Raw genomic sequence first — 20,212 nt, 5'->3', positions numbered from 1 at the left:
GGGGGCTTAATGAAAATAATTCAGAAACTAGGAATGAAGTTCACATGCGCTCCCGAATTCATCCCTATGGAGTCATTGGCCTGTGTGGTTCATCATTTTGGGGTCCGGTTTTTGACAACATGACCAAGTGATTTGTGACAGGGTGACGCTGCAGGGAGCCTGTCACAGGATTTTATTGGCAAGGTGTGTTAAGATAACAGTTTGCTTTCCTCTAAGGTTGAAAGAGTGTGACTTGCCCAATGGGTTTCCATGACTTAAGTGGGGAATTTAACCTTGGTCTCCAGAATCAGTTTAGTGGTCAAATTGCCTCAGCACACTGGTTCTCTGGAGACAGAGACTGAGAAAGAGATCATGCACCTGGTATGAAGTGTAGCACATTTCAGGAGTCTGGCCCAAGGGCCATTGCCAATCTAAGTAAATAAATGTTTATGATGGCAGTGGAACTAATTGTGTGGACTCACATTTTGTGTTAATGAGGTCAACAGTTGGAGGCTTGAGGAATCCAAGGTATGGAAGTGAGCACCCTATTTGCAACAGCTTTTCAATCCTTACGCTCAGTTTATTTTGAAACATTACTTTGAATGCCTTTTCTAATCAACCTCTTGCCCCACTGGATTAACAACACTGCCGCAAAGAGGTTGCTGGTTATTTATAATTGGTTGCTCAACTGCAGCTTTATCATGAGGGCTTTTGTTGTTTACGGCAGGGATGGGTCCTTGTTGTGCTCCAAATGCTTTGGCCTACATCTGTCATCCTCCCTAGCCAACATAAATTAAAAGGGCTTTTTTGGTTTGCAGTCCAATGGTATCTTTTCAAAAGGAACAGCCAAAATCCTGTATATGTAAGCAATGGAGTTAACAGTGCTCAACTATGAAGCATCTGAGGATTGGGGGAAAATTCAAAGAAAAGTAAAAAGCATCCATTGGCCTGCAGCACTGGCAAAAAATGCTGGAAGTTGGAGGAGTGCAACCTGTTCTGGTAATTAGGCAACAAAAGAAAAGCAAGTTAGGGAAATGGGTAGCAAAGGAAAGGTAGTAATGCATATCCTTGGATGTATAGATTCAACCATCCATGACTTGATGGTATTTTTAAAAAATAATCATCCAAAAATCCTGATTTTTTCTATTTTAAAGGACATCATTTTACTATGTCATTGTATGGGACCTCAGCGTCCATAGATTTTGGTATCCATGAGGAATCCTGCAACCAAACCCCAGTGGATAGAGTGGGCCAACCGTAGTTGGAGAAACAAGATCATGAGTGACTTGAAAACACAGAGACAAAGAACTTGGACAAGAAAATGTTAAGGAGATAGGTACTTTAGAAACTCCACAGCGTTTATCATGAGGAAGGCATATACAGAGTACCACTGCAAAGTGAGATAAGAAGGCTAGGAATTCAAGGCTGGAATACTAAACGACCACTGAGGAAACGTGTATCTCCAGAATAGGGGTAGGCAGCTATCTCAAAAGGTGGGAGTCAATGAAGGAATTGATGTTGGGAACAATAAAAGAGCAAGGTTAAAGCTGGGCCATGGCACAAGCTCACAAGGGCCTCGAAACAGGAGGAGCTGAGTGCTCTTGGCAGAAAGGAAGCACCAATAGGCAGGGACGCCAAAGGATATACATGGTGCCAAACCTTTGACAAGATCACTGAACCTTTTAGAATTGAATGGGAGACGAATTCTGCCAGCTGTAGCATCTCTTACCACTATTCCATTGTGACATGGTAGCCATTCGCTGGAAGCAAGAAAGGCAAAATAAAAAATATGGAGGTCTGGACATGGCTTTAATCATTATCTTAAACTTGCCATTTCTTTTGTTGGAGTTTTCTTGGTTGAATCTCCTTTTATGGGGTCAAAATTCACTCTTGTTTATGACACCCATAGGAGCAGAATTGTGTTATAATGTGTTAGTAACAGCAAAGTAATCACTCCATTCTGATGAGGGTAACAGCAAAATACACCCCTTGGGCAATGTCTTTTTCTGAAGATGGCAGGGGAAAAACAAAAAGAATATATTTGAGTGCTAGCGAGCAGCTTACTTGCATATCCTATTGAAAATCTTTAGCACAAGTGTCTTACACTTGTTTAACATATCAGCTTGAATGATTAATAAACATTTCACTAGGCTAGTATTTATAATACCAGTCCTTAATGTATGCTAGCTAGCTATCTATCTATCTATCTATCTATCTATCTATCTATCTATCTATCTATCTATCTATCTATATACACACACAACACTATATACATTTTTTGCCTGTGGAAATATTTTCAGAAACTTGACACATCCTAGGCAGGAAGTAACACCATCACTCATATGCTTCTGGTGTCTTTTGCAGGTTGCATGTGGGTCTACAATTGCTGTGTCTGGTAATATCAGGTAATATTATCTAAGAGATCATTAATCTTTAACTTTAAATTGGGGGGGGGGGGTTGATTCAGGACTCTCCCAATTTCACATCATCCCAAGAGAGGTTTTGAAAGCATGTTACTTTTCTATCCTGCCCCCAAATAGCATGGGACATATTTTTCACTTTGGCTTCCAAAGCAGTTTCTATGAGAAGTATCAGCCTCAGAATGGCAAGAAAATATTTTTAAAAGGCAGGTAAGAAGATGCATTGCCTTACTTTTTCTCTCAGTCTCATCTTGGTCATCATGGATTGTGGAGAAATATCCCACATCCATAGCTGCCATCACTTTTGTCTGATGTTGGCCATATTAATTTTAAAAAACCTTCCCTATGGTAGGATCAAACCAATTTATTGTAAAGATGTGCAAGAGGGACTAAGAACAGAATATCTCCAAGCTTCCAAATTTCCTTTGAAGGGAAGGCAATTTGCTGAAAACCTACAAACAAGAGTGATCAGAGTTCAGAATAAAAATCTGACCATTTAACATTTCTTGTTTACACAGTTGTCTTGGTATGGAAGGTACATTTCTTAATGAGCAAGGTTGATTGCAAACCATGCATTACTGCATGCTTGATGTGATCACATTGGCCTTTGTACGGAGAGCTTTCTATTTCACAATGGCAAGGAAATGTATGTATGATATGCCAGGAGACAGTAGGCACCAATAATTATTGTGCTCAAGTCGCCGTATGGTTGAGAAAGGCGGGCTATAAATGTCGTAAATAATAAATAAATATTGTCGATGCAAGTTTTATGCTCTTAGTTTCATAATTACTCAGTTTAAACTGGCTGAGAACCAGGAATTATAAGTGCAGGAGTTATTTATTCCTGGTTTTAGTATTGTACCGAGGCTATGGATTGTGTTGGTAGTGTCTCTGAATATGAAAAGGCTGAGGATATTTAATAATTTGGAAAACTGAAGTGTTTGACAATCTTTTAAACATAAGGATTTGTTAAAAGAAGAATATACATTTTGAGGGGACTAAGCTGATTTTTAAGATAGATGTGTCTCTTGAGACATGCTGTATTATCACAGGATGTCTGTGCCCTACACTACTGGAGAAATTGCTCTGTTAAGCTGGTACTGCACCACCTGACATCTGCCAGGAAGTAGCAGCCAATAATGAAAGGACCAAGGCAGTGACATCTCCGGCCCATCCTCTGTCTGGATATTAGCCAGCATGCCGACACCTTAAATCAAGACAGTTTTCTAAGATCTACTGAGATACTCACAGGAAGACCTCAGCAAGTGAGAGTCCAAAAGTGGCAGGCTAAAACCCAGAACCCCAATCAATGGCTGACACCAAATGAGAGACTCCCTCCTGGGTGACTTGAAAGGCGCTGAACAGACTGCGGCCTGACATCATGAGATGCAGAGCCAACCTTAAGAAATGGGGCCACAAAGTGGAGTCCACGACATGTGAGTGTGGAGAAGAGCAAACTACAGACCACCTATTACAATGCAGTCTGAGCCCCACCACATACACAATAGAGGACCTTCTTATTGCAACACCAGAGGTACTCTCAAGTGGCCAGCTACTGGTCAAATGACATTTAGTGCATTGCCAAGTTTTTAAACTTTGTGTTTAAATATATTACAACTGTACCCTTGGTTCGCTCCTGATACGATAAATAAATAGCTTATTTCTAGAACTTGACAGATGTCTTTTTAATATGAAGGCCCAACCACCAATACACCCAAGGCCCAGAGGGAAAGATAAAAGAAAAAAGTTAACTTCATATATTCAGTACAAATGTTTATTTTTGCAATGAGAACCGCACAAAAAACCTTTAGTATATAAGTGAAAACTCTATGAATTCCCTTCTACAAATGTCTAAAGTGTTTAATACAAGTTTCAAATTCACTGACATAATTATTTGCCAAGCGTTCCGTGCATTAAGTACAAGGGATTGTACGTTTCTCTTAATTCATTTGTACAGGACCAAAGAAGGGAGGAAAAAATAACCAAGATACATCATTTAGGCTAGACTCCTACAGCTAATATCTGTAATTGTTAAAATCATACAATGGGGATGAGGGAAGAGGGGGAAATTAAATATGTCTCAGTCTGAATGACAACCAAATTATAAACACAAAACATCTCATAAAAACAGAAAAATAAAACACAAGAATTGCAAAAAAATACCTTTGGCAGAAAAAAAAGAATCATTCTCCAACTAATGATACCATTCTATGTTCATCATTCAGAAATGTGTGAAAATAAAAAGCCCAAGTACAGATTTAAAAAAAATTAAAGTAGATAGGTGCAAGCTTGTAAACATTTCAAGAAATTTGCAAAAGAGAAAGAGAGTAGAAGAAAGGAGTAAGAGGAACGAGACAGCTGAGTAAGCCACCAATCTAAAAAAGGCTACCACTACTTGGAACTCTCAACTACTGACAAGAAAGGTTTGGCAAGTGTCCAATGCAAAAAGAGGGTTAAACATTAAAAAAAGGACTACTACTGACTGAACACAGAGGGTGTTGTTCTTTGCATACATATAAATTATATACTTTCAAAATTTTACAACTGAGGGTGCTCTCTTGGTAGAAGTTCCAGCATCTCCATTTTCTTATGCCTTTCATTTTTGTCAGTATGGTGCAATTCCATTATGTACAATTTGCGATGAGCTCACATGTGATTCACTCTTACAGCGGATGTGCACGTAAAGTACCCCAAAAACCCTGAGCTTAAAATTAAAGGAGGGAGATGATCATCCAAAGTGCTTCGTAAAAAAGGTGGCAGGGTGGGGAGGAGAGATGTGGGGGCAAGGAATACTGTGAGAAAGGGCTAACAATGAAAACGTGGGGGTCAGAACACGTTCAGAGGGGAAGCAGAAGTCCCACCTCCACATTATGAATTTGCCGAAGAGCCAAGAAGAGAAGATTAAGGCCAGTTGTATGAACCTGTGGTAGAGAGGATGTGCCTGGGGACACAGGGAAGAAAGGGGGATGCAAGGGGCTCTTGCTATCTAAGCATGTTTGCAGCTATAGTTATACGAGCCCCCTTTTCCTGACAGTTCCTGGGATACAGATTAAAATCAAGAGCTAATCCACCAACTAAAGCTTTTGTAAAGAACTGATGTGATCTGGACATTTAATCTGCTCCAAAGAGATGATGCCCAGCAATTCAAGGATGGAAGCTATTCTTTCACACAATTCAGCATGCCGAGACTGCCTTTATGTTGGTCTAGAAAAGGAACCACAACATGCTTCCAAGCAAGTGGCAACTCCAGGACTGGATGCTGCTGTCAGGAACCCAGCATCTTGCTGATCACGCCACTCTATTTTCAAATCTAAGGTTGCGAGTCTAGTTTGCTTCTGATATGAACTAGCTGTGCTTGGAGACAAAAGGGCAGACGTCTGCTGGCTTTCTCAAGAATGATACCTACCAGGAAGAAGGACTGCACAGTAAAGATGTTACTTGCTTAAACAAAGCACTCTAGTAGAAAGCTGTAATAATCACCTACTCAGATGCTTTTAGCAAGATACGGCCAAATAGCCTTTGGAAAAGCTGTCTGGGGAATTCTGCTCCATCCGCCATCTTTCTTAAAGTACCCAACCATCTAGGACTTTACACAGAAAAGCGCAGGGATCTTCTAATGATGTAGAATTGAAAGGCACCTTGAGGTAAAAGTTCAGCATGGTGATTGACTGCTCACAAGAATGCCAAAGAAACACTGGCCCTTAAATTCAATTTGCCCTCTCAGTAGATGGCGGCTATACTGAATTATCAATACTGATATGCAATCATGCATCTCTGCTGTTTAAGGGCAAAAGATTCAGCTGCAAGTTGAAAGACCAAGTCGGACTGAGAACAGAGAACACGCGATCTACCACATACCATGTGGCAGTGACGGCCTACAGTCTTGATGCTGTGCAGAAGTTGACATGTCCCTTCTGTTGTCAAGAGATCTGAGAACAAGGCTGGAAAGGACTGTAAGTTTCAATAATAATGTTCACTATAGGCAAATTTGACTTCTTTAGGCATCCCATTTCACTTCTTCCAATATAAGGATAGCAGGATGGACTTGTGGATAGTCTGAAATATAGGTACTTAACTTTATGTTATATTCAATTCTGTCCTCTTCGTCATGTATGGATTATGTAACACAAGGTTGATTTGATCTCTGAATTAGGCCTACTAGTCACCGACTAGGCAGAGTCTTTACTGGCTACACTATTGTAATCTCATGGGAGTAAAGAGGAGAGATGATGGTGGGCTTAAATTTTTGGCTGAAGGTTCTGAAGTGATGTTGGCTGAGATTTTAGACAAGAGTGACAATTTTCTCTACAACACTTGCTCAGCAATGGGCTTAGCAAGAATAAGCACACCGTGTTAACAGTGTTTCATTGACAGCCCAATGCCACAGACCCAGGCTAAAGACAATTTAAAGCCAGAACACTCATTTTTGTCAAGAGAAGTAGCAAGACCAACGCTATTTGTAAGCTCTGAACTGTCGAATCCTTTGGCCAGCAGTTCTCATCAGAACACATGTGTGGATCATAAGAATTGGAAATTGAAATGCTGACTCCCCCCCCTCCACCCTTCTCTGTATTCAGTTGTTTCTCATGGGTCAGCATCAACTAATCCATATGCCCTTAATCTTATATAGCTCAGCGAAGCTTGAAAGGAAAGCTTGCTGATAACGTGGGCCTTGTCCAAGGTTTGGAGGAATATCATTCAGAAGAATTAAGACAAGTGTTCACATAGAAGTGGGGAATTTTTGCTGCCAGAAGCTACATCATGCTCTCTTTGAGATTTACCACAGCAGGAAGAAGAGTCACTGAGACCAGTATCTATGTGTTCTCCTATATTTGGCTTAGTGCTACGGTGTGAAACCAAGTCTATGTTGAGAAGGCACTAAACTGCTTGTCTTTTTTCCATTTCTATGGAATTTTCTTGTTTTAGTACTACTATTCTCAGGGCTAAACCTTTGCTATGTTGATTACAAGATAGAAACTCTGCTTATTGTGACTGGAGAACACCTTTCCCCGCTAAAGCAAGACAGCTGGAAGGAACATGCTATGCTCTGTAGCCTTACTTCTTAGATCATTTCAGCACAAGCAGGATTTGAAAGAAAAATGTCAGTACGACACCAACTTTAAAAAAGAAGAGATGAGTTTATTCCATGATCAGTACAGACCAAATGCATATTCACCGTATTAAAGTAAAACCAATTAATTACTCCAGAGATTGGCCAATACTGACACACCAGTATTGTACTGTATAGTGGGTATTTATGGCACATAAACGTGGAACAAGTCAAAGAGCAAAATTAAAATAACACGCGAACGGTGCTGGGAAAATGATAACTGACAGTGAAAGACGACTCAACCGAAGACAAAAGGAGCAGGTCTTCTTTCCTGCTGATTCAAATCTGCTCCCAGCTTTCAGAGCTGCTCCTTTGCTGTATAAAAACTAATTTTTAACAGACTCCATGACATTAAAAAACCCAAAATGTACTTTTTTTTTGTATTACAGTTAAAAATATAGACTAAAAGTCTGGAACTGAGCAAAATATAAGCAGTGTCTTTACAGAGTTTGGTGAGTTCACCAATAAAACTCAAACAAATATATGCCAACTATATTCACTATACAATACAGCCACAGTCAAACACTATTGACAGGGTGGTCGCTTCCCCTGGTGCTAATGCTTTCCCCACTCCACTCCACTCTGTGATGAAGAGACAAGAATATCCACTCAGGAGTCGAGCGGTGGCAATTTGTCTGGAGGAAAATAAACAGACGGAAAGAAACTGACTTTGGTTGGTAGTCTAGCTCAGATTCCTGGACCTCCGCACAATGCTAAACAAGAAACCTCACTCAAAAGGCCAGTTACACTTGACACCTCCACTAAATTATTCCCTTTTTCACAAGCGAACACTTACAGAGAATGGCTCCCAGCTAGAGGCTTGCGGGAAGTTTAGTTAAAGGCAAAGCCAGTGATGAAAGGGCCCCAAACGGCTTGTGTGTCTTCCCTGCTGGACCCCAGGCAGATTCTTCCTGTACACTGCCTCTCCATGCAGAGTGTCTTGTGCTGCCGGCACATAGCACTGGAGAGTCAAAGACATTCTGTGACCCAGAACGCTTCTGAATAGAAAAAGGGTGAACAGCATAAAGTCCTGGATATACTGCAAGTAAGTTTGGCATAGAGAATATCAAGTGATCAGGGCACCCTTCCCAGCGACTTCATGTCCACAGACTCAAACCTAGCACAGGGTTGGCTTGTCTTGGTCTCTCTTTCTTCAGTGATGTGTGTGTGAGGGTGGGGTGGGGTGGCCGGTGGGGGAGAAAGTCAAATCGTAAGGCAGACTCTGCTGATCCATCCATCCATCCGAGGCCGCGACTGTCACACATGCAGAAAGGCTGCAGGAATGCTTTCCTCCCAGCCGCCAACAACACTGTGGAGAGTCAAGGGTTTGCCAGGAAATTAAGGAGTCAGGCGAAGAAAACTAGGTGCCATTAGAAAAGATTCTCTTCAAATATTGCCAACAAATCACTCTGGAAATTCATGTCAATAGTAGCTGCCATCTGCACAGGGGAAAGAAAAAAAAAGAGAGACATTGTCAACTTTTTAAAAATGCTTGTAGGTATATATGAAGAGGTACATAAATTATGTTATCACATTTTCCAATCTGGCATTTTTTTTTTATCTTACTGAAGTACTAGCAAAATGACACCAGTAACAAAATCTATCAATTTTACAGGGAAACAAGTTTACCAGTCCCTGAATATTTTATACACACACACACAAACACACTGCTTACGTGAAATTTCTGGTCCACAGATTAGAAAGTAATAGTTAATAAATGAATAATAGCTTTTTACTATTCAACTAAGGCATATGCCTCCATAGGACCATAAGGAGATACAAACTCTCCCATTTCTGATGAAATTAGAAAAGAAGAACAGGTTGCTTATCTTTAACCATGTTTCTGAAGTGGACATCTGTGAAATTGCACATATGGGTCTTTCGCGTATGCGGAGATAGTTTCAGAAATCTCCAGAAGTTCTGAAGTGCAACATTTGGTGGTAGCCCCACCCATTTGTGAATATCCAGCGGCTCCTCTGTGATGACAACTATCTTGGATAGCAGTGGCTCTCAAAGTGACTTGTTCAAGGTGGAATCAGGTATCAAACAGGGATGTGTTATTGCTATCGGACTGATGGCAAGCTATTTAACCTCAGCAGACTGAAATACAAAACCAAGGTGACAACAACATAGAACTCCAATATGCTGATGACAATGTGGTCTGTTCTCATTCAGAAGATCTACAAGCCACTCTAAACACCTTTGTAGAAGCCTTTGAGAAGCTTGGCCTCTCATTGAACATCGAGAAAACCAAAGTGCTATTTCAACAGGCACCAATCTATCCCTCTGCAGAGCCAGAAATCCAGCTTAATGGTGTAATGTTAGAAAATGTTGGCTATTTCCGTCACCTTGGCAGCCACCTCTCCACAAAAGTCAATACTGACACTGAAATACAACACTGTCTGCTCTCTGTGAGTGCAGCATTTTCCGAATGAAGCAGGGAGTGTTTGAGGATTGGGGCATTCATAGGAAGACCAAGATGCTTGTTTGTAAAACTATTGTCCTCCCAACCCTGTTATATTCCTATGAAACATGGACTGCCTACAGACATCACACTCAACTTCTGAAATGATTCCATCAGTGTTGCCTCCGAAAAATCCTGCAAATCTCTTGAGAAGACAGACAGACAAATGTCAGCATGCTGGGAGAAGCAAAGATCACCAGCATTGAAGCAATGATCCTCCATAAACTTCGCTGGACTGGCTACGTTGTCTGAATGCCCAGTTATTGTCTCCAAAGCAGTTACTATACTCTCAACTCAAGAACGGAAAACGGAATGTTGGTGGACAGGAAAAGAAATTTAAAGATAGGCTTAAAGCCAACCTTAAAAACTCTGGCATAGACATCAAGAATTGGGAAGCCCTGGCCCTTGAGCATTCTAACTGGAGGTCAGCTGTTACCAACAATGCTGTGGAATTCGAAGAGGCACAAATGGAGGGCGAAAAGGGAGAAACATGTCAAGAGGAAGGCGTATCAAGCCAACCGGGACCGGGACCACCTTCCACCTGGAAATGATATCCTCACTGTGGCAGAACATGCTGATCAAGAATAGGTCTCTACAGTCACCTACAGACCCACCGCCAAGACCCTACACTTGGAAGGCAGTCAGATTCAGACATGGGTGATTACTGATGACTGTCAAAATGTTGCACTTAAAAGCTTCTAGAGTTCTGAAACCATCTGTGTATGTACCAAAGACACATATGTGTGATTTTACAGAGACCACAGGGAATTTTATTTTTGCAGGTTCTTTCTATTATCTTATATACTAGATGCTAACAATTCCATAAAAACCATGTAATCTGTCCAAAACACATCTTAAAATGTGATGTTCATTATGAAACAGGAAGAGAAAAAGGAGGAAGACATACACATGCAGAGGTGGTGAGGAAAACCAGAAAACAGTAACATTGTTTCAATTAACATGTCATTTGACATCTAGTTCTAGAAGAGACCCCCCTCGATGCTATCTGTCTTGTTTCACAAATGCTTTTCTTCCTTTGGCTAAAGAAAAATCAAATGGACTATCTTCTCTCTTCTCCTGTATTTTAAAAGGATCTGGATTTTAATTTATCTAATTTATATTGAGAAAGGTACACATTATTTATTACCAATTTAATGCAGAAACCTGGGCAAGCTTAGGAGTCCACTGAATTCAATGGCACTTATCCAAAGATAACTTTATATACTTAAGCCTACTCTTAGACAGCTTGGGAATCTCTTGTCACAAGAGTAAGCAAATGCCCTGTTGCGGCAAAAACAGTAATTTCTCATTTAGCCTCCCCATGCACACCCCAACTCTCCCTCACTTACTGCCTCTCTGCGCCTTCGTTCCTGCTCTCGTTTTCTGAGCATCTCCCTCTGTTGGTCCAGCATGGACTGAGAAGCGTGGGGCTGAGAGCTCTGCGCTTGAGGAGCGGAGGCTGCGGCTGACACCTGCGGCGGGGGCTGGGGCTGCTGTGGTGGGGGTGGCGGGGGTGGCTGATGCTGGGGCTGTTGCTGCTGCTGTTGCTGCTGCTGCTGCTCCTGGCGCCGCCGGACTTCTTCATGAACTCTGCGAGCTTGCTCCAGTGCATCCTCCTCTTCACGGCTCCTGTTCAAAATCAGAAGCACCACTGAATCCACCAAGTGATCCCTGAATCCATGTCAGAGCATCAAGGAAATCACTGACACCACTGAGCAAATGAAGACTTCTGGACACTTGGTTAATAGTGAACATGCTTAACAAGTAAGTTTAAAAACACAGACAGGATTTCTTTTGCGTCTATACCTGTTGAAACTATGCTTGCAAAATTGTCTTGTTATGGACTTTGTTGAGCCATTACTGCTGGTCCAACAAGTCATGCAATATTTTGGGGGGACTTGAGAGGCAAGTGTTCTAGAAATAGAAAGCTTCACATTCTTAAGCTGAACTAGATTGCTAGTTAAAATGTCCAATGGCCCACTGTCCTTCTTGAACAATCCTGGAAATGAAAAGAGCTCTCACATTAATGACTGGAAAACCTTCATAATGAAAGCATTATTTCAGTTGCAGTGAGTATGTCCCCCTGTCATCAGGAAGATAGGTTCTTTATCAGCAGCATGGCCAAACATTAACAGCTATCTAGTAGCAAAACAAAGATTATTTTGGGTGAAGTAAGCCCTACTAGATAGTTTATACTTCAGTGTGGGAAATCAAGGGTTACAGAGAAAGCTGGGAAGGGACTGAGGGAGTAAACCACTCTTTTAGCAACTTGCTTCTCCTGTTCTCATACCTGTTAGAGCAGGAGATAGGACTTGTCTCTACAGTTCCATTTCCTTTGTTTTTATCCCACATTAATCCTGGGATCCATCTCTGAGTTGCCTTGTCTGAGGGATTCACTCCATTATCCTGCTATAGTGTTTGGAGCGTTGGCCCTGGGATAGCCCATGCATAAGGTATTGCTTAGGAAACCAAGTCAGCCACTTACTTTGAAAGGACACTGGAACTCATCATTTAAAAACAGTGCCTATAATGGAAAGTTGAGAAAAGTGCCCACCCGCAGGACACAGGTTCCTCACCTCATTCGCTCCTGCTCCCGCCGCTGCCGCTCCTTCTCCTTCTCCGCTTGCTCCGCCTGAGCTTTCAAAGCCTTCTCTCTCTCTTCCTTTTCCCGTGCTGCCCTCCTGAAGTGCTCAAAGCTGTCACTGCTTGATTTCGCCGTAGAGGATGGTGCAGCGGGATGCTTTTGCACTAAACTTGCCCAGGAGCCCATATTCTTTATCTTCAGGTCCTGTGGAGAAAAAAGGGCAGACTGAGCGCTGAAGTGGTGGTATGGTTGGCAAATGAAACAGAAGGGCAAACGAACCACTCCTTTTGAGTTTCCTACTGCATACAGGTAACAAAATTTAAACTGGGTGATCTGATAAAAAAAAGTCCTTCTGTCTTACTGAGGTCAGAAGGAGTTTGCAATTATTATTATTGAAAGCCTGGTTCAAAACAGAAATAAGAGGGGTAAATTGTGCTCAAGTGGTGTAAGAGAGGAAACTTAGAGTTTCCCTACCAGAAAATTCTTAAGTTGATTTTTTAGGGTGAAGATTAGGGACAATGTCATTTTGATCATGGAAACTAAAAGATTTCCAAAAGCATCATAAGGAAAAGTTTGTAGAGGCATTACTCCTCCACAAGTTTACTGGAGGCAAATGCCAATTTAAAGAGATCCATGTATAGACTGATTTGCAATGGACAGATTCTCAAAGGCAAATTGGAGTAGTAAAAACAACATGAGAAGTCAGTCAACTGACTGTATGACGCAGAAAAGTTCTGGCTAAGAAGAGCTCAACCTGTTCTCATTTTCACAGCATTTTCATCCCAATTCCCATCATCTAACTTACAGCACAATTGCCAGCACATGACAGCTATTTTTCCTAAGTCTTTGCTAAGACACAGGAATATTGTTTTGATTTGGTCGCAAGAGAGCTGGTATTAATTTACTGGATTTTTAAAGCCACTGTATAGCCTAATATTGCTGCATTCTGCAGCTGCACAGGGGGGAGGAAATCTGATAAGAAACACCCGTTTTGCTCATCTCATACCGGGGAGGTGCTTTCAATGAGAATATGCGGTCTTTAGGTAAGCAAAACAAAAGATGCTGAACTAAAAAGTTCTCTTTCTGACAGGAAACAATATTTAGGAGGAATAATACCAATGTAATACACATTACAAAATGACATTTCCCAGGGTTAGGTGCATGTTACTTTTCCAGATGTGCTTGGTTATAATATCACCTTTTTAGGGGCAACGGGTGTTTTTGGTTCCTGCTTCTGTCTCTCTTTTTCTTGGACTCCTGGTGGAGCATTTTGCTCTGAGGGTCTTATAACAGGTCGTCCACCATCCACTGGCTTCATTTCTGTTCCTATAACAACAAATATGTAAGTCAACAAAAACAGAAAAGTAGTCTTAGGGAATGGGCTAATCCACCATTCTCAAGATTGTTTGAAAAGAAAGAGATGAGAGATATTTATTTATTTATTTATTTTCTTCATTTTTATACCGCATTTTTCAGCCCTTAGCAGGCTGAATATAAGCAATAAGATATAAGCAATTTCTCAGCTGTTACTCACGCTGCTGGATATGCGCAGGTGGCTTGATGCTCTCTGGGTGCTTTGGAGGATCTTGCCGCAAGGCTGGACTGAAAGTCTCATTTCGAATGACTGGCGACTGCATCTTTTCCTCTTTTACCATAGGCTGCGACTGAACTACAGAAGCTGCCCTCAGTTCCTGCCAAGGTCAGATAGCAAAGCCAAGTCAATGATCATTTCCTCAAATAGTATTCCTTGCATTTAGCCCATTCTTCTCCCCAATGTCCCAGTTCCACATCTTGTGTCTAACAAAAGACCTGTGTTCTCAATACCCAAGAATACTGAAAAACATTTTTATGCCCATATGCAACCTGGGAACTTGAGAGAAAAAGTCCCCTGACATCCATAATGTCCTTTTACCTGTTTTTTTGGCTGGACATTTGGTTGAGGCGGAGACTGGTGTGACAGCCCCTGGAACTGTGGCATCTGTGGGGAATGCATCATGAGAGGGGAAGGCGCTTCTCTCAAGTGACCTGGAACAATTCAGCACCAGTCAGTCACTTTTGCAGGACAGTTAATTGAAAACAGCCAATCACAGATTTACAAGGTGTGTGGGGGGAGGGGGATGATCCTGTGACCTCCAGCTGATGTCCCACCCAAAACATATGGCAGTGGCAAGAAGGTGGGCTTCTTTATGTTATCAGTTTCCCATCAGAAAAATACCTTTGCTTTCTACTATGACCAAAAGGCTCAGTATGAAATGATGTTCTTTTTTCTTAAACTCCACTTTATAGCTCAGTTTATGTTGTTGGATTACACAAGGCATAACTCCTGGAAATACTGGTTCCATTTGGAAAAACTGAAGTTCTTTTTAAAAGATTTCTTTTGGGAGGGGAAACTGAGTAAGATAAAACTTATAAACTTATTGTACTGCCTTGACAAATTTATTAGTACACACAATTGTATTATTTTGTACATTTTTTACCTTTATACTTCATTCTTACACAGATTTACCCAAGATGTTTCTGCGTGAATCTAAATTTCATCTCCTTCCTCATTGGCAGAGGTCAGTTATCATGTAGAATTTGTAATATTCTTTTTTTGTAGGTTCTTGTAGGTTTTTTTCGGGCTATAGGGCCATGTTCTAGAGGCATTTCTCCTGACGTTTCACCTGCATCTATGGCAAGCATCCTCAGAGGTAGTGAGGTCTGTTGGAAATAGGAAAATGGGTTTATATATCTGTGAAATGACTGGGGTGGGGCAAAGAGCTCTCTGCTGAAGCTAGAGAGCTCTTTGCCGCACCCCAGTCATTCCACAGATATATAAACCCATTTTCCTATTTCCAACAGACCTCACTACCTCTGAGGATGCTTGTCATAGATGCAGGCGAAACGTCAGGAGAAATGCCTCTAGAACATGGCCCTATAGCCCAAAAAAACCTACAAGAACCTAGTGATTCCAGCCATGAAAGCCTTCGACAATACACTTCTTTTTTTGTACTTACAAGTTTTTTTTAAAGTTCCTGCCTCTGACAATGAGAAACAAACTAGGTAACAGAGGGTCTGTATCAGTTATTTGAGGGTAAGAGTTACAGATACAAGATACTAGTTTTAAGCTTCCCTCATCCTAAATGCTTGGGACCAGAAGTGTTTCATATTTTGGATTGTTTTGGAATACAGGTAACTTAGTTTATGGATATAGTCAGATAAAGACGTTCGAGAATGAGAATGGCTACAATAAGATAAAGATGTTAGAGCCCCACATTGTCCCACCCATGGGAGAAAAGCGGGAGAAAAATAAACAAATGGTAATAAATAATAATAATAATATTGTTGTGTGTCTTCAAATAATTTATGGCCTATGATGACAATTCTTGGTAAAATTTGCCACTGCCTTCTTCTAAGGCTGAGACAGCCCAAGTTCACTGAGTGGGATTCCATAATTGAGCAGGGATTCAAATCCTGTGTCTCCAGAGGTGTAGTCCTACGCTCAAATTGCTGTTCAATATAATCAAGCGATGTTTCTACTTCTGTGTGATTGCTTACCAGTTGAGTAGAGGTCTGGCTTGTGATGTCTCGGTGATTGATGATGCTGGATGACCTGTTGGGGCTTTGGCGGCTGTTGAGGTGGCGGCTGCGGCTGCTGTGGGGGGAGATGCTGCTGTGGAGGGGGCTGAGGCTGAGGCATGTGGGGCGCAAACTGCATGGGCTGCATATGTACTGGCCTCGGCTGCGGTTGGTGCTGTAACTGCTGCACTGGAGGATGAGGGGAAGGCTGCAAGGACGGCTGAGGCTGTGACTGGACCTTCACTGAAGGGAGGAGAGAAGTCTGTGGCTGCGCTTTCTGCAGCTGCTGCAGGTACAGCTGCATCTGGCTGTTACTGAGTGGCAGGGTGTGATGAGGCGCAGGAGGTTCTTCATCCTCGAGCAGCACTTGGGGGGGCTGGGGGAGTGGGGGCTGAGGGAGCATGGGCTGCTGGTTAAGGGCTGGCGAAACTGCAGGGGGTCGAGAAGGTTTAAGGGGGAGCGCTGCAGCTCGATTGCTGGGTCTTGAGGGCTGCTGAGGCAGAGCATTGTGCAAAGCTGGAAAAGAGAAAGAAGCAATATATGGTATCAAAGGCTGTGCCACAGAAACAATATTATTATTAGATATTAAGGCCAATCTATTGAAGTAGCTGAGAAAAAGATGTCCAAGTTTGTGGTAAAATGAAATGAACTACTGCTTCATATTTCAGGTGGTTGATAACAATTTAAAATCTCCTCCAGTTAAAATGCTTAAGAGGATTTTAAAAATATTGTTTTAAAGCACTCTGAGAGAAAAAAATCCAGCCTAGCCTGCTCCTTCTTGTGGTAGTTCTACTTACAAGGGAAAACAATACTATTCACTTGTAAAAGGTAAAACCATTCTACCACCTTAGAACTCCATCCCACTCTTCTGCATGTGTGGACCAAGCCCAAGGGATATAAAACTGGGAAAGTGGTATCTTTCAAGGTACCAACATTTCTGGGATATATCAGGAATCATTTTAATAAGGGAGCTCTTTGTAATTTTCATTTTTGGAATTCCTATGTGAGCAAAGCTCTGATCAACAGAAGATACTTTCTTTGCTCTTCTGTAGCAAATCTAGGAGAAATGAAATCATGCAGAGCACAGCTCTCTACACATTAAAATATGCTTCTGACCGTTTCCTGTATCAATCCTTCTCCTCTCCAAAAGAATGAATCCCATGGTGTCACTGAAATAAAAGATTATTCAGACACTAATCCTTCAAAACTCTAATGGACCATTTCAGACTTTTGGTGTTGGTCACTGACCATAGTATATGTGTGTGTGTATGCATATGCATTTCAGACTTAAACACAGTTTAGAACTCACTGTCTCTCTCTTAAAGTGAATACCTACTTAGATTGAATTAGTTCACAATTACATACAAAATAGGGAATTGTGGTTTAATGTCATTTTGTTTGTTTATTTATTTGCCCCATTTAGACTCTGCCTTTTTCTACCCTGAAGGGGACTCAAGGCGGCTTACATATAGGCAATTATTCAATGCCTTAGAACACATACAATTCAAATAAACATCAAAATTAATACACATTAAACATTTAAAAACATTACATTCGATATTAAAACCACACCATCCACAATCGTTTTCCAAGGCCATTCCAGGGTCATTTCACATATTCAATATCTATTATTAGACTGCACTATTCTTCATGAGCTTGATCCCAAAGCCACGTTTTCACTTTCCTTCTGAAGGCCAGGAGGGAGAGGGCTGATCTAATGTCACTGGGGAGGGAGTTCCACAGCCGAGGGGCCACACTGAGAAGGCCCAGTTTTTAACCAGTATTTCAATCAATAGTCAATCAGTGGATTAAGATCCTATTCAATAAACAAATATTAAACTACAGTTGCTTATTTTGGATGCAATTGGGAACTGCAACATAATCAGGGTTAAAGCTAGCTATGATTTAGCAAGCTGGAAATGCTGCGCCCACATGCCTCTCTGTTTTTAATACTTGAAATCAAACTAATACTTGATTAGTAGTACTTTGAGCTACCCTGGTGCTCAAAAAAACATTCTGAATGGCTGATCTGATGGTTCAAGTATTAAGACTGATATATTCAAGTTACTCAACAACTACTCACCTGGAGGAGACACAACCGTATGTTGATTCAAATGAGGAGGAGTGCTGTGCTCAGGCTGCTGAGGAATATGGGGCGGCATCTCTGGTGGAGGAAGCTGCATAATAGGTTGAGTGAAATGAGAGATACTGTCGAACATGTTCCCTGGGAGCGGATGCTCCATAACTGGGATCTGCGCTGGAACAAAAGCTGGAGGAGAGGACTTGATTGAAGCAACTGTTTGTGGAGGGACAGCTGTGGATGGCGGTGGTAGCTGTTGCGGTTGTAACTGCTGTTGCGGTGGAGGCTGCGGCTGCGGCTGCTGCGCTTGTTGATGGTGATGGTGGTGATGCTAAAGTAACAAAAAGATTTCTTAAATAACAAAGGAAACTGAGGCTCTTCTGCATAGCAATGAAAAGCCTCTTCTCTCCCCCCCCCCCCCCCCAAATTTCCTGTCAATTGTTCTCTTTCCTCACTTCTTCGTGCAAGTCTAACACTCAACTAAATCATTGTAACAGAGTAAAGGGGGCAAAGTGTGGCTCATAGGTCACATACAGCCTCCCAGGATCATTTTTTGTCTGGGGTGGGGGATGGGGGCGTTCCAACACCTTTTCATCTTCATAGTCAACTTTAAACAGGAAGTGAAATGCAAGTCATCACCCCCTCTTTTCTTGTTATTATAAAAGCTCTCTCCTGAGACTAAAACCATGGTAAAATGATCCCACATTCCCAGAGGGCAATTGAATGTAAAAAAAAATGTTTTCGCTTCTGTTTTGGTGACCCTCCAAAGTTTCTGTGGGATGGGGGACTTATCTCATTCACTAGCCTTCAATTGGTGTCCACACTTAAGACAGGGAAAAGTGGGTGAGGGGCAAGGAATGTGGTAGAATGATGCACTCCCAGGCAACTTTCTACATACACAAAAAAATCCTTTTTTTGATATTGATCCTGTTTGTAAAAACAGGCCACTGATATTCCATTACAGAATGACCCCTGTATCCATGGGACTGGTATCCAGTTTCATTTATGCACATATGTCAAAATATGTCTTCTCTTGGCAATCTCTAGAATCTCCAGCATGGCAGCATCTCATTCTTGAACCAGAAGCCCTTCATTTCAGTAGGTTTCATTATTTATCCATGGTTGCACATATCAGCACAAAGTCCAGGAGCATATCCCTTGTGAATACTGGAGCAGGACTATCCATATTTTTATACATTATCCTCCTTAGTAGATGTGTCACAGAACAAAATACAGGCGGGGCGGGATGTTACAAGTTAATTTTTTTGCACATAACCATTTACCCGTAGCTAAACTAACTTGGGGGGGAAATTCAAGTCCTGAAGCATGGGGGAGGCCTTGACCTTTTGGCCTCTGCTCAGTCACACCAAACTGTTTGGGCCATCAAGTAGACTCGAACCAGCACCTCTTTCTGTGAAGAACTGACTTAAGCCTACTTCCTCTCTTTTCAAAAAGCAAAAACTGCAAAAATATACAAATTACTCACTTTTTTCTGTTCTCGTCCAGTATGTCCTTTTTTCTTAAGTTTAGGTGGAATTTCTGTAGGAAAAAGCAACACCAAATTACTGATTTCGCACTATATTTGAGCAGACATTGCACAGGGATTACCTGGTATTCTGATTCAAGGACACAACACTAATAGTTCTGGCATCTGTAGAAAACTCTGCCTGGTGGTCTAGCCCACCTCTTTTACTTTGGAACTCAAGGATTTCCTCACATTACGCTTAGAAATTAAATGCTCAAATGATCTGTTTTATTAAGAAGCTGTTCCAATGTACGCAAATTGTTGAAGCAAAGCCTCAAAGAAAGCAGGCAACACCTAGACTTAGCTGGTCTCTTCCATCATCCCCCCCGACTACTTAGTTCCTCCAAATAATTTTCAACTACCACTCATACAATTTTCTACTATTGGCTATTTAATCTAAGGCTGCTGGGAGTTGTAGTTCAACAAATGCTGAATGCTTGAGGGACAAATTACTCCCACCTCTCACTGAGTTGCCAGCACACATTTTATCTC

General features: G+C 41.6%; 1 protein-coding gene across 6 annotated transcripts in view; it reads right to left on the bottom strand.

Annotated features, from left to right (window-relative positions):
- Positions 1-4,159: 4,159 nt before the first annotated feature.
- The window catches only part of BRD4 (bromodomain containing 4), an 87,025-nt gene continuing 70,972 nt past the window's right edge, over positions 4,160-20,212 (bottom strand). For all 6 annotated transcript variants that reach the window (XM_060764421.2, XM_060764422.2, XM_060764420.2 and 3 more), the window contains 9 exons: positions 19,682-19,734; positions 18,199-18,526; positions 16,095-16,631; positions 14,470-14,582; positions 14,092-14,248; positions 13,756-13,883; positions 12,550-12,761; positions 11,323-11,602; positions 4,160-8,948 (listed from right to left, as the gene is read on the bottom strand). In XM_060764421.2, the coding sequence (XP_060620404.2) occupies positions 8,880-8,948; positions 11,323-11,602; positions 12,550-12,761; positions 13,756-13,883; positions 14,092-14,248; positions 14,470-14,582; positions 16,095-16,631; positions 18,199-18,526; positions 19,682-19,734 (1,877 nt within the window). In that variant the 3' untranslated portion in view covers positions 4,160-8,879. The remainder of the gene's footprint in view (positions 8,949-11,322; positions 11,603-12,549; positions 12,762-13,755; positions 13,884-14,091; positions 14,249-14,469; positions 14,583-16,094; positions 16,632-18,198; positions 18,527-19,681; positions 19,735-20,212) is intronic.

Source organism: Anolis sagrei, chromosome 2, assembly GCF_037176765.1.
Source record: "Anolis sagrei isolate rAnoSag1 chromosome 2, rAnoSag1.mat, whole genome shotgun sequence".
NCBI classification, from domain to species: Eukaryota; Metazoa; Chordata; class Lepidosauria; order Squamata; family Dactyloidae; genus Anolis; species Anolis sagrei.
This window is presented reverse-complemented; position numbering and strand designations above follow the sequence as displayed.